Source organism: Pleurodeles waltl, chromosome 6, assembly GCF_031143425.1.
Source record: "Pleurodeles waltl isolate 20211129_DDA chromosome 6, aPleWal1.hap1.20221129, whole genome shotgun sequence".
Lineage (NCBI taxonomy): Eukaryota > Metazoa > Chordata > Amphibia > Caudata > Salamandridae > Pleurodeles > Pleurodeles waltl.
This window is the reverse complement of record NC_090445.1, coordinates 28,939,723-28,953,175: the sequence shown is the minus strand read 5'-3', so window position 1 is coordinate 28,953,175 and position 13,453 is coordinate 28,939,723. Positions and strand designations below refer to the sequence as shown.

At 48.7% G+C, this 13,453-nt stretch overlaps 1 protein-coding gene across 2 annotated transcripts in view; it reads right to left on the bottom strand.

Annotated features, from left to right (window-relative positions):
- NTNG2 (netrin G2) overlaps positions 1 to 13,453 on the bottom strand; it is a 447,915-nt gene that overhangs the window by 18,709 nt on the left and 415,753 nt on the right. Inside the window, exons 8-9 of one of the 2 annotated variants that reach the window (XM_069237102.1) lie at positions 10,610 to 10,684; positions 5,655 to 5,822 (exon numbers count right to left, since the gene is read on the bottom strand). In XM_069237102.1, the coding sequence (XP_069093203.1) occupies positions 5,655 to 5,822; positions 10,610 to 10,684 (243 nt within the window). The remainder of the gene's footprint in view (positions 1 to 5,654; positions 5,823 to 10,609; positions 10,685 to 13,453) is intronic. The other variant, XM_069237103.1, reaches the window with a different exon arrangement.

The window sequence follows — 13,453 nt, the reverse complement described above, 5'->3', positions numbered from 1 at the left end:
ACATGTACTGCCAAAGACCAGCTGTTTACAAAGTCACTGAATTCACTTCTCAAACTTTGAAATATCTCCGCATTACGTCATATTAGTGGATAATAAACTTAGATTTGTCTTCTATACGTCCTCCAGCTTTCAATTCCCTGTCTGACACTATTTCCAATTCTTAGTCACTTGCCCTCTATCTGGCCACTGTTTGCCTGGGCTCAATGGTTTCAGTGTTTGGCTAGAGACAGGTTTGGCTCTCTGTTGCTGAACGGTTATATCACTGCGTCCTCACACTGACACCTTGCGGATGTTTGCAGGTTTACACAGTTGATACAGAATTCACTTTACGGCTTCCTCATGATATGAGGTGTGTCTCTATTTTAGGATGCTGGATTAGTAGTGCCACCATGTGGCTCAATGTGTGTATTACACGGAGTCGATAACACTGCAGGGCAGACTCATTGCAATTGATAGCGGTTGTTTGTTCTCTTTACATGGTCTCTGGGACTCTAGACCCTGTTCATGGTCTGTGGCAATTTCTCTTGTGTTGTGTTCTTGTTTACTGTCCACAGTGTGTTCTGTACGGTTGTTCCGCTTCTTTGTGCCAGCGGTGTAGGGATATATTTTCTGGGTTTTTTAAACTTTTAATTCTCCTACCCTGTGTCAACGCGATAGGCTTTCTTGTGACATCTGCTTGGATGACTTCTCAAATGGATGTGTGATCTTTTTTTCACTGTTCCGTAGTAAGGGTTAAACACAAATAAAGTTGGTTTGCTTGGAGTGTACTTTACACACCCCTCCCCTGTACTGAGTGCACTGCTCCAGGGCTGGTTCTGTGGCAGTGCAATGACCTACTCACAGCTGACCCCACTCCTGCCACCTCCCCCGTACTGAGAGCACTGCTCCAGGGCTGGGCTGGTTCTGTGGCAGTGCTACCCCCCCCCTGTACTGAGTACACTGCTCCAGGGCTAGGCTGGTTCTGTGGCAGTGCTACCCCCCACTGTACTGAGTACACTGCTCCAGGGCTGGGCTGGTTCTGTGGCAGTGCTACCCCCCACTGTACTGAGTGCACTGCTCCAGGGCTGGGCTGGTTCTGTGGCAGTGCTACCCCCCACTGTACTGAGTGCACTGCTCCAGGGCTGGGCTGGTTCTGTGGCAGTGCTACCCCCCACTGTACCGAGAGCACTGCTCCAGGGCTGGGCTGGTTCTGTGGCAGTGCTACCCCCCACTGTACTGAGAGCACTGCTCCAGGGCTGGGCTGGATCTGTGGCAGTGCTACCCCCCCCCTGTACTGAGTGCACTGCTCCAGGGCTGGGCTGGTTCTGTGGCAGTGCTACCCCCCACTGTACTGAGTGCACTGCTCCAGGGCTGGGCTGGTTCTGTGGCAGTGCTACCCTCCACTGTACTGAGTGCACTGCTCCAGGGCTGGGCTGGTTCTGTGGCAGTGCTACCCCCCACTGTACTGAGTGCACTGCTCCAGGGCTGGGCTGGTTCTGTGGCAGTGCTACCCCCCACTGTACTGAGTGCACTGCTCCAGGGCTGGTTCTGTGGCAGTGCTACCCCCCCCCCCCACTGTACTGAGTGCACTGCTCCAGGGCTGGGCTGGTTCTGTGGCAGTGCTACCCCCCCCCCCCTGTACTGAGTGCACTGCTCCAGGGCTGGTTCTGTGGCAGTGCAATGACCTACTCACAGCTGACCCCACTCCTGCCACCTCCCCCGTACTGAGAGCACTGCTCCAGGGCTGGGCTGGTTCTGTGGCAGTGCTACCCCCCACTGTGCTGAGTGCACTGCTCCAGGGCTGGGCTGGTTCTGTGGCAGTGCTACCCCCCACTGTACTGAGTGCACTGCTCCAGGGCTGGGCTGGTTCTGTGGCAGTGCTACCCCCCACTGTACTGAGTGCACTGCTCCAGGGCTGGGCTGGTTCTGTGGCAGTGCTAACCCCCCCCCTGTACTGAGTGCACTGCTCCAGGGCTGGGCTGGTTCTGTGGCAGTGCTACCCCCCCCCCCCTGTACTGAGTACACTGCTCCAGGGCTAGGCTGGTTCTGTGGCATATCGATGACCTACTCACAGCTGACGCCGCTCCTGCTTCAGGCCTCAGTTTCTGTCCTGGTGCACATAGAGCACATTTTCTCAGTTTGCACCGTGTGCACCCTAAGACAGGTGCGCCGGGCGCAAACAGAGAACTTGCACCCTATTACATTGAGTGCGCTGCCCCTAGTGCAGCCGCAAACTTGCACTATCCTGGGGGCAGCGCATTAAGGTGAAAAACAGAGGAGCTTTGAAACAGCTGCAACCTCGCACTGCCCGGGAGGGCAGCGTATTCAAGTGAAAAATGGAACGGCTTTCGAGCAGCTGCTCCGTGTTTCGCTCTGTAAGTGGAAACCCACCTGCACTCTTAAGGGGGTTAGAGATCCTCTGGAGCAGAGGCAGAGGGACTCTCTCATTTGCGTGGAGCCACGCCCCATGTACTGGCACTATATGTACGCCAGTGCTATCTGTTTTACAGAAAGGGCCGCACAGGTATCTGCAGATCATCCTGTAATACCAAAGACCCCCGGCGTGCAAAAGCAGGTGCACATGCCGTTGCACCCCCAGGGCAGTTTGTATAATATGCCCCCGGTGCATTCACTACACAACTCCTAGTTATTGTTCAAATGGTGAAACCACTGATTCTCTTTCACTGACCTCCTGTGCAACCACAGTTGCCTTGAACTAGTTAAAAATTACCCACCAGGGGCCCTTTTTAAGAATCCAGTTTCAAGATTTAAACAATATTTGAAAAGCAAACACAGGCCTGAATGAAGGAATCGTTGGATATTTTGAAGTTGAAGCACAGATGCGGTCTCTGAGCACTTTAAGGGTATATTTAGTGCCTGGAGGCAAGCAGCTTTCCACAATGCAATATGTAAGCACCTACATTGACTAACAACACCCCTTTATTAAATACATAGGAATATATATAAATGTATAGGCTGTCCTGTTTTTAGTTTCTCGTAAATTCTCATGCTTTATTTCAGTGTTTTCCAATGTTTTCACAAATTGTAAAATCAGTGATTATGAGTGATTATTCGTTTTTGCTCTGTAAAAAAATCACAGGGATGGTGTTTTCCTGTGCTTCTGAGGAATTTGCATTTATTCCCTTCACTCGGTCATTCATTCCTATAGTCAGTGCTGCCTTCTTCCCTGCTCCTAATTTCTCTGTACCTTGTCCTTGAATTTCTTCTTACAAGTAACTTTTCATTCATTTCCTAACCTCCCTGGCAGTCTCATGTCTGAGCACTCAAACTCCAGTTTCCAGTGGTCCAGCGGGATATGGTTGCATCTCATGAAGGTTTGATTGCAACAAAAAGGTTAATGGTGAGCCCTGACCACACCTCCATACTGCTCTGCCCTTCAGACAAAGGGCAAAGATTGAAGAAACTCATCTTAGGACATGAGATGTGTATATTGTGGAGTGGTAGGTGCTCTGTTACTGCAAGCCAGGGTCACTCTGCTCTGTTCTTTGTCTTGAGATAGCAAGGAAGGTGTGGGATAAATAAATGTGGTATTAGTGTCTGCCTTGGACCTATTCCAGTCATTCGTGGCTAAAGGGAAGAAGTTTGTTAAGGAATACATATGCAGCAGGCTTTGCTTCTGTATAAAACAGCAGCTGAAGTAGTAACTTGGTGACCTGTGGGGTGCCTTGAGCTTCTTGTCTGAGTAGTTTACAGTGTGAATTAAGTTTATTCTACATTGTTTGGCCATGTCTATTGTATCTTGAGTTTACTGAAAGCAAGCTCAAGGACCACTTACACTGACTTTTACAGAGCGTTTGAGCCTATATTTATTTGAAAGCAGTGCTGGGTCTGGGCGACTGCCGGGCGTTTTTGAGAGTTGTCCAAGGCACTTTATTGTTGTCTTTCTGTGCAGCTTTCACTGTTCAAGTGCATGTGCCATCTTGGGAGGAACAATGAGCACAGCTCAATATGTTTCCATTAAGTATATCAACTATGGTTTGTGCCGGTGACTTTGCCAAGAGATAGTCAGGCCTCGTTCCCACACCATCAGTTCCAAGCTTAATTTTGACACGGCTGTAATAACAATGAACTTGGTGACTGGAAGGAAGGCAGAAGAGACTGAATATAGCAGCAGTGGCCCTTCCGTAAGGGTGGAGGGGCCATGCCCCTGCACCTTTTGGACATAAAGAGTGTCTGTCAGGCTGAACAAAGGTAAGCCTGGCAGACACTCTTCATTTTCAGGTCAGGCAGCCTGGAGCGAGACATGTGCTAAATGTGCCAGATCCTGGCTGCCTGAGCTGAACTTTGCTGGGCTGAAGAGGTCACATCTCCTGTAAGAGTGACCTCTTCAGCTCAGCAAAGGGCCTAGAGGCCCTCCCATCTGACGAGGGAGAGCGTCAGTGAAAGCCTCACACCTGGGCGCTTCAGGTTTAAGCTCTGAAGGGCCCACAGCTGAGTGTCTAACACTGACACCTCGTCACACAGTACACAGCAGTCTCTCTGACCCCATCCTACTCTGTGACGATGCAGGGGACTGCTGCCACCCTAATGTCAGCCAATAAGGGGAGGAAGCAGTCCCAACCCTCCTGGCACCACTGAGGCTTTGGTGTAAGTGAGTGTGCGTGTGTGTGTGCACCTCCCCAATCCCAGCCCCTCAAATTTGTACTTGCAAGCCGCCACTGAAGTATAGAAGTGGAGGTACTCACTAGTTAGAGTACCAGTTTGCTCCTGAGAAGAGATGGTACTCTACCCATTAAATGTATTGCATCATTGCTGAGACGTGCAGGTGCTCTCTATTTCAAATTTAAAAAGTGCAGGTACTCAGTACTGTCAGTACCGGACAGTACCTGGCCATTTAAAGCACTGTTTACTGCTAAATCTAAGCAGTGGGTTGCAAAATCTATGGCAGTGCGTGCCAAGGTGCCCAGGTATATTGCAGCGGATGCTCAGGTTGGGGTCTGTGTACAACTACATCCAGGCTCATGGATGCCTGGATCACCATATACATGCCAGCAGATGCCCAGTTGCGGGTGGATGCCCAGATTAATTGCAGTTGATGCCCAGATTGATGCCTGTAAAAGACTAAACCTTTGCTCACCGATGCCCAGATTGCTATATGCAGCCCAATGCGTGCCAGCAGATGTTCCAATTTATTCCAACTGATGCCCATTGTATGCCAATAAATGCCCAGTTTATGGGTTATAATGGGAGCATCCATCCATCACACAAAAATGCTTGGACCTAGAGGCTGCACTGACACTAGTTTGACACCAGAGGGCACCAAACCACCAAACGTGCAGCACAATCTGCTGATTTCTGGTCTCTACTGAAAAGCAAACAGTCCCTGTGGTTGTGTTGCATCAGTTATAAACAGTCTTCACCAAAAACTGGAAACTCTAAGGCCCATATTTATACTTTTTTTGCGTCACATTTGCATCATTTTTTTATGCAAAAGCAGTGCAAACGTATAAAATACAACTGTATTTTGGAAGTTTGCGCCACTTTTGTGTCAAAAAGAGGTGCAAATGCGGCGCTAAAAAAGTATAAATATGGGCCTAAATGTGTGCAATACATTATGCAACGCACTTCTTCCCCCTGCATGGCCAATGCTACCTATAGTATGTCTTGCCTGTGGCCCTAGCAGCTGCCCCCCCACCCTGGTGACCCCCTCTTACCTATGCACACGTTCTCGTCGTCCAGCTCAGCGGACTGGTTCCGGTAGAATCCCAGGCGGCAATGTTGACAGTGCTGGCCACGCGTATAATGTTTGCAGCTCACACATGTCACCACGTTCAGGAAGTCGATGTAGCTGCAGCGGTTCGAGTGCCCGTAGCACTCGCAGTCTGAGCCGGAGGGGTTGGGGGGAGGAAAACAGCAAGAGTCAGGTAACTTTGCGCTCATTGGCTGACGCCTAGCCCCCATCGCCTACCCCAGCAGGCACACCCGAGGACTGACTGACTGTGCATGGGGTCACTGGTGGGACCCACCGCACCCCATCTATCACTGCAGCCAAGAGACGGGGTGCGGGCCCCACTGCTCCCAAGTGACACCCCCTGGAGTCTGGTCTAAGGCCCTTCCCGGGTTCCCTAAAACCCATTCTAGAGCACTCTGAAATTTGTGGGCGACTTTCCGATGAGGAATTCTGGACGTCCATTTCTAGAGGACACTGAGGCCGAGATTTAAGAAAAGTGGTGCTTCATAGCGTGAAGCGCCACATTCCTTGTGCCCCCCGCACACCCCTAACGCCACCATGTGAGCGCCGTATTTAAGATATGGCGCACCATGGAAGTATTAGGAGCAATAGCGTCAAAAGTTTTGACACTATTGTGGCGCTTTTCTCCACTAGCGTCAACAATTCTGACACTAGCGTTTTTGGCAATCTAACGCCACATTGGCATCAGAAAAATGACGCTAATGTGGCGTCAGATGGCACAGATTACACACCCGGACCACTTGGCGCTACACTGAAACTCAAGCGCTTTCTAAGTGACCTTCTAGCAGGTAGACCCCACCCTCGACTCTCTGCTGCATTCTTGCCCGATAAGGACCCCCTAATCCCCCTCTCTGCCCCTCCCTCAGGCCCTTCTTGTGTCCCCACCTCCTCTGTATGTTTCCTCTCAGTGCCCTGCTCTCTCTCCATCGCCTACCGCTTTTACCCCTTTAATCGAGCACTCCACCCTCCTCTCTCCGGGTCTTCATCTCCTAGCCATCTGTGCACCCACCCTTTCCCCATTCAAGCACCCCCTTCCCTCTCATTCTAGCCTCCCTACCCCGTCTTTCACCTCTCCCTTCCACATTCCCTTCTTCCACTGCGTCCCCCATAAGCACTTTTTTTACCCATCCATGTCATACTCTACCCGCCCCAGCCCCTCGGTGCCTCTGTCTCATTGTATCCTGCACACCACCAATCCTCTACCACCCACCCTCACCAGTGTGCCCTCTGCTTTCACCACCCCCTTACAAGCATGGGGAGGTGCCCATGTGCAGGGCTAGTGCCCAGTTCTCCCCCATCCCGCCCCTCTCCCACGGGTGCACGTGACATGCAGTGCGTGACACGAGGTCATGGCAGGATGAAGGCAGCGTGGGATGGTACGGTAAAGAATGAGTGAATGAATGATGAACCCACGTCTGTGGAATGAAAGGCATGCGATGAGAGTGGCACTAGGCCCTTCATGCAGGTTGAGGGCTACTAATGATAACATATGCTTATAAAAACCTCTTAAAGTTGAGTTTGATCGACTGAAGGTTCGCTTTGGATTCCACCACCAGGGCGACGCTAGAGTCACGTGAGTCGAAGGACGGCGGAAGGAGACTGCAGAAGGTAGATTTCATGCCAAATCTAGGCAGAGGATGGCGAAATCTATGCCAGCGCCTGCCAAGGTGCCCAGATCTATTGCACTGGATACCCAGTTCATTCTCGGTGTATAACTACACCCAGGCTTACAGGTGCCCAGATCTCCATGTGTATGCCAGCAGATGCCAGCAGATGACCAGATTAATTGCAGTTGATGCCCAGATCGGTGCCCTGTGAATGACTGCTCGGATGCCCAGATCTCCAAGTATGGACCAGTACACGCCAGCTGATGTTTTAATCTATCGTACTTTATGCCCATTGTATTCCAATGCATGCCCCAATCTATGTCAGTAGATACCCAGTGGGCGCTGTGCTATTCCAATGGATGGCCCGGGCTATGCCATCTGATTTTCAGGTCTATGCCAATGTATGTCCAGTGTATTATGGTAGATGGCCTAATATATACAATGGGTGGCCCAGTCTGTGCCAATGGATATTTCGATCTATGCTGGTGGGTGTTCCAATCTATTCCAGTGGATACCCAGTGTGTGCCCGTGGATACCCAGCCTGTGCTAGTGGAAGCTTCAAACTATGCTGGTGAGTGTCATAATCTATGCCAGTGTATACCCAGTCTGTGCCAGTGGGGCTTCAAACTATGCTGGTGGGTGTCCCACTCTATGCCGGTGGATACTTAGTTCTGGGGCAGTAACTGCTCAGATCTATGCTCTGTGTGCCTACATCTACAACATGGATGCCCTGATGCCCAGGCCAGTGGATGCCCAGGTGTATGCCAGTGTGCGCTACATTCTCTACTAATGACTGCCCAGATCTATACCAGTGGATGCACACGTCTCATCCCCAGCACCCCGGATTTATCCATTGGATAGCTGGCCCTATGCATACAGCTGTGCAGAGCTATGCCAGCTGACGCCCAGCACCCCAAACATGTACACTGGACTGCTGGACCTATCCATATGGATGTGCAGACCTTTGTCAACCAACACCCAGCACGCCAGGTACATACATATAGCTGGACCTACACATATGGATGCGCAGACCTATGCCAGCGAATGTCCAGCACCCCAGGTATATACATATAGCTGGACCTATACATGTGGCTGCACAGACCTGTGGCAGTGAGCGCCCAGCACTCAGAGACACAGGTCCCTTGACGAATGTGTGGCTACAGGGAAATGTTCTCTGCATTCAGTATGAGGACAGAAACTTTCGCAAGTGGGGATTCATTACATTTCCAAATACAAAGCGAGTATTCTGCATGTTTTAAGTCCTTTGTCATCTGCAATAGATGTGTTGTAAACCCAGACTGGATTTTAAAGGATTATAGACAGCTGCCCATAAGTAAATAGGGATCATACAGTCCTGAAGAAAACCTGTGACCCTGTGGGCAGCAGAAAAAGGCCGAAACAATTCTATTCCATAGGATTCAGGGATAACACATTCTCCAACCATCCAAATTTATGATTTTCACCTTGCCTGGGGAAATGACTTGCAAAGAACTCCTGCTTAACTGGTTGGGCCCATCCAGACAAACACCTTGTTGGGAGGTGGAATCCAATGATCAAGCATGCAACAAACTGTGAGCCAGGGCTATTTTTCCAAAACAAAAACTATTTTTCCTTGGAGTATGACATCATATGCAACGTCAAATTAATAATCACTCACTATACTATCTGGCAGGGATGTCTCAGGGACCATGTATTAGTAAGTGTCAAACCCTCTCTCCTCCCCCTTCTGTGTGTGTAATGCGCAGGTCTATGTCCGGGAAGGCCTAGCCGTCCAGGTATACAGAGTGGAGAGCCGGACTATGAAGCGGATGCACACGTCTATGCCAGGGGTCTCCAACCTACGACCCGCCGGCCACATCCGGCCTTCTGAAATATTTTATCCAACCCGCAGCAACTTTAGAAATAATAGGCTATGTATGTCGCTAGAAATAGGAATATGCAATTTCTTTGAAAGCCAGTAGGTGGCGGCAAAGCCTTTTGAATATTCTCTATTATTTATATCATATGTATATATTATTTATTTCTTATTTATATATCACTTTAATTAGTTACAAATGATTATATTTTATATTATTTGTATCGTATTTATTTATATTATATATGTAATATTGTTATTTATAAATTATTTATATATCGTTATATATCATTACATTCTATTTATAATAATTATGTATTACCTCAGTTTATGCATAAAAAAAATTCTTTGTAAGTGTCACATTTCTCTTTTGTTCTGAATCATATCATACTTATCACAAAAAAGATCCAAGTAAACCTTATGCATTAATTTACATTTTATTCATTCATATATAAAACTGATTGTTTGCGGCTCAAATTGTTTTTTTAAACATTTTTGGAGGTGGCCCTCGTACTGAAATGTTTGGAGACCCCCGATCTATGACAGCAGATGCCCAGATGGTCCAGCACCCCAGACATTTACATTGAACAGCACAACCCTGGGGCGAGGTCCCATTACAAGTATACTCAACCGTGGGGAGAGGTCCCATTACAAGTATACTCAACCGTGGGGAGAGGTCCCATTACAGGTGTAGTCAACCCTGCTGAGATTTTCAACTATATTATACCCATCCCTGCAGAGGAGTACTGGTACTGTCGTAGGATACATGTGCTTTTCCCTGATAAGACACCCCATTAAATAAATCCTCAGCCCTGCTGAGCAGCGCTGTCCCTGTCCCATTGAAAGGACAGCAGACTCCTGAGAGCTGCCAGTCCCCTCCCATCAGCATGTCCAGGCCCATTAAAGACCCATCAGCCCTGCCAGGCGGGTCGGGCACTGTCCCATTAAAATGATAACATTCTGCGGCCAAGTGTTGTTACTCGCTCGTTAATATGATTGCCACCCACTGAGAAGCGCATGTACCTCCCATTAAAACGAAGAGGGGGGGTAAGGGGGGGGGGTACAGTGGTCTGGGCTCGTGCCCGCAGGTCCTATTTGAAGCATTAATTTTTGACCCTCTAGATTTGGAAGCCTGCAGCTCCCCCTTTGGCCTGCAAGTGGCGCCCCTGCCCCTTGGATGGGAGCAGAGGCGTACTGGTATTGTCGTAGTATAGATTTGGAAGCCTGCAGCTCCCCCTGTGGCCTGCAAGTGGCGCCCCTGGCCCATGGATGGGAGCAGAGGCGTACTGGTACTGTCGTGGTATAGATTCGGAAGCCTGCAGCTCCCCCTGTGGCCTGCAGGTGGCACCCCTTCCCCATGGATGGGAGCAGAGGGAAGGGTCCTTGAAGGGGACCAGGCACTCTAGCTCTCCTCCCTCCACCTGCACCCCCAGCCTCAGAGAGGCCCCGACTTACCTTGGAAAGACTCGATCAGGGCCCCAGGCACCGAGGCGGGCTCCGGCTCCTGAGGGCTGGGCGCCCTCCATGGCACTTGGGAGGAACGGAGAGAGGGGAGTCTCAGCAACGAGTTAGTACAAGTTGGGGCGACTAGGGTGGGGGATGCTATCCACGGGGAGGGCTATGCCTAGGGAGGGCATGGAGAGGGCGGGGCCCATGGTTAGCCTGTCAGGGGCCATTGTTACTCCTCCACTCAGACTCTCTTCTCTCCTTCTCCAGGGCTCCCTCTTTTCTGTACCTCTCCACCTGTCCGTCTCTTTTCCATTTCTCCCTCTCTTTCGGTGTCTCTTCCACTATAGACCTGTCTCCTTTCGCTGCTTTTGAACTCTCAGTAACCTCTTTTCGTTTTAACGCGACCAGTTTTTTTATTCAACCTTTTCTGATTTCCTTTCTCAGTAACTTCTATTAACATCCCTTTAGCATCTCTTTTTATCTAGCTCTTGACGTGTTCTTTTTCCCTCTTCTTGCCCTACTCTTTCTTTTCTGGTCAGTACTTTATTCCTTTTTCATCCATTTTAATGCGTTTTGTTTGATGTGTCTGTCATTAAGGCCCATATTTATACTTTGTGACGCAAATCAGCGCTAGAGCAGATTTGCGTCAAGAAGTTTACCGCCGGCTAACGCCATTCCACTGCGCCAGCCGGATGCCTTATTTATGGAATTATGTTAGCCGGCGCTGAGGCCTGGTGAGCGTCAAAATAAAAGACTCTAACCGGGCAGCACAGGCGAAGGGAAGACTGGGGGTTGTGCGCCAAAGAATGGTGCAAGTCAGGTTAGAGTCACAAATATTGTCTCTAACCTGACTTGCGCCATTTTTTGACACACAACCCCCATGTAAATGACTCCTGTCTTAGCAAAGACAGGAGTCATGCCCCCCTGCCCAATGGCCATTCCCAGGGGACTTCTGTCCCCTGGGCATGGCCATTGGGCACAGTGGCATGTAGGGGGGCCCAAGTTAGGCCCCCCATGCCACTTTAAAAAAAAAGAATAATACTTACCTGTACTTACCATGGATGGGTCCCCCCATCCATGGGTGTCATCCAGGGGTGGGCGAGGGTGGCAGGGGGTGTCCCTGGGTGCAGGGAACGGCACCTGTGGACTGCTTCCATGGTCTCCCACCATGGAAATGAGCCCACAGGTCCCTTAACGCCTGCCCTGACCCAGGCGTTAAACAACAGCGCAAATCCGTCTGGGCGCCATGTTTTAAGGCCCGCCTCCTCCTGTGCATCATTTTGACGCCAGAGGATAAATAAGGCGCACATGCATTAGAGTCATGTTTTGCACGGGAACGCCTACCTTGCTTGTCATTAGCGCAAGGTAGGTTTTCACGTACAAAAAATGACTCAAACTCCATAACTCTGGCGCTGGACGGGTCTAGCGCCAAAGTATAAATATGGAGTTAAGTTTGCGCCGAATTTGCGTTAAAAAAATGACGCAAATCCGGAGCAAACAGAGTATAAATATGGGCCTTCGTTTTTTCTCCTCTTTCTTCTGTTTTTCTCTCCAACCTGCTATGTCTTCTCTTTTGTGCATTTTCCTTTATTCTATTTTCTTTTGTTTCTTCTATTCCATCCCTTATGTTTTGTTTCATCCACTTTAACTCCTCTCTCTTCTGTTTATCTTTCGTATCTCCTATTCCATTTGCTATTTTTCTTTTATTTTTTGGCGCACTCTTTTTCTATTTAGTCCGCACATCTTTTTTCTGTTTGCTCCTTTCTAAGTTTTCTTTTGTGTTTTCTTTCCTTCCTTTTCCTTCCCACCTATCATGTATCAATGTCCTTCATTTATTTTCCATGTTTAATATTGTCACCTTTTCCTACTTTCAATTCGATCACCTATTTTTTGTTCTCTTTCTTCTGCTTTATTACTTTCTATGCTTTTTATTAGTTTTTGTTTTTCATTTCTTTATTGTTTTCTTTTGATCCACTTTTCCTATATTTTCCTTTCGTGCATTTTTCATTTCTCCATTTTTCTTTTTCTGTGTTTCTTACCCTTTATTTCTTTCATTGTTCTCTTATTTTATTATCAATGTCTGTGTTTTTTGTTCCCTCTGGATCTCTTTCTATATTATTTTCCTCTTTTCATCTTATAACTTCTTTCCTTTGTCACCTGTTCCCTTATGAACAGCTCGATCCTAGGTTTTTCCTCTTGTTTTTTGTACATATCATAGGATCTCACACACTCTATTGTAATCGCATGTGAATCACTCACCAGTGCAATCTCATTTGCATAATGGCCTTCGCACACACCTTAGAGAAATATATTAACTCAGGAGTGACACGTGGCTATTGAGGACCATAACAGAAGCACTCACTCACAGAAACATGCTCCCTCTAGCAGACAGGCCCTCTTTTGAACCCACTGAGTTGCATCCTCCCCTCCCCCTACTTTTCACAATCTCTCTCTCTCACACTCTGCCACTGTTTCTCTCTCTGTCTTTCAGTTTCTATGTGTTCCTTCCTCTCTCTGTTTTGCTCTCACTTGTCTGCTGTCTCTTCCCTGGCTGTCTCTCTCTGACAGATTTTTTCCCCAGCGGAGTGTGGGCTCAATGCAGCGAGACGTGCAACCTGGAGTTTTGATATGTGGGACTTGTTAAAGCAACATTTTCTCTCGAAAAGTGGAAAGCAGTGATGAAAGTTTCTAGGATTGCTTCAGTTGATTGTATTGACTAAGGCTGGGGAGCCAGAAAAACATATCTTCATGTCATATTATTATTGAATTAGGGGCCTATTTACAAGCCCCTGCGCCTCGCCAGAGCGTCACCCTTTAATGAGGTTCCTGCGGCGCACACTGCAGAGACAT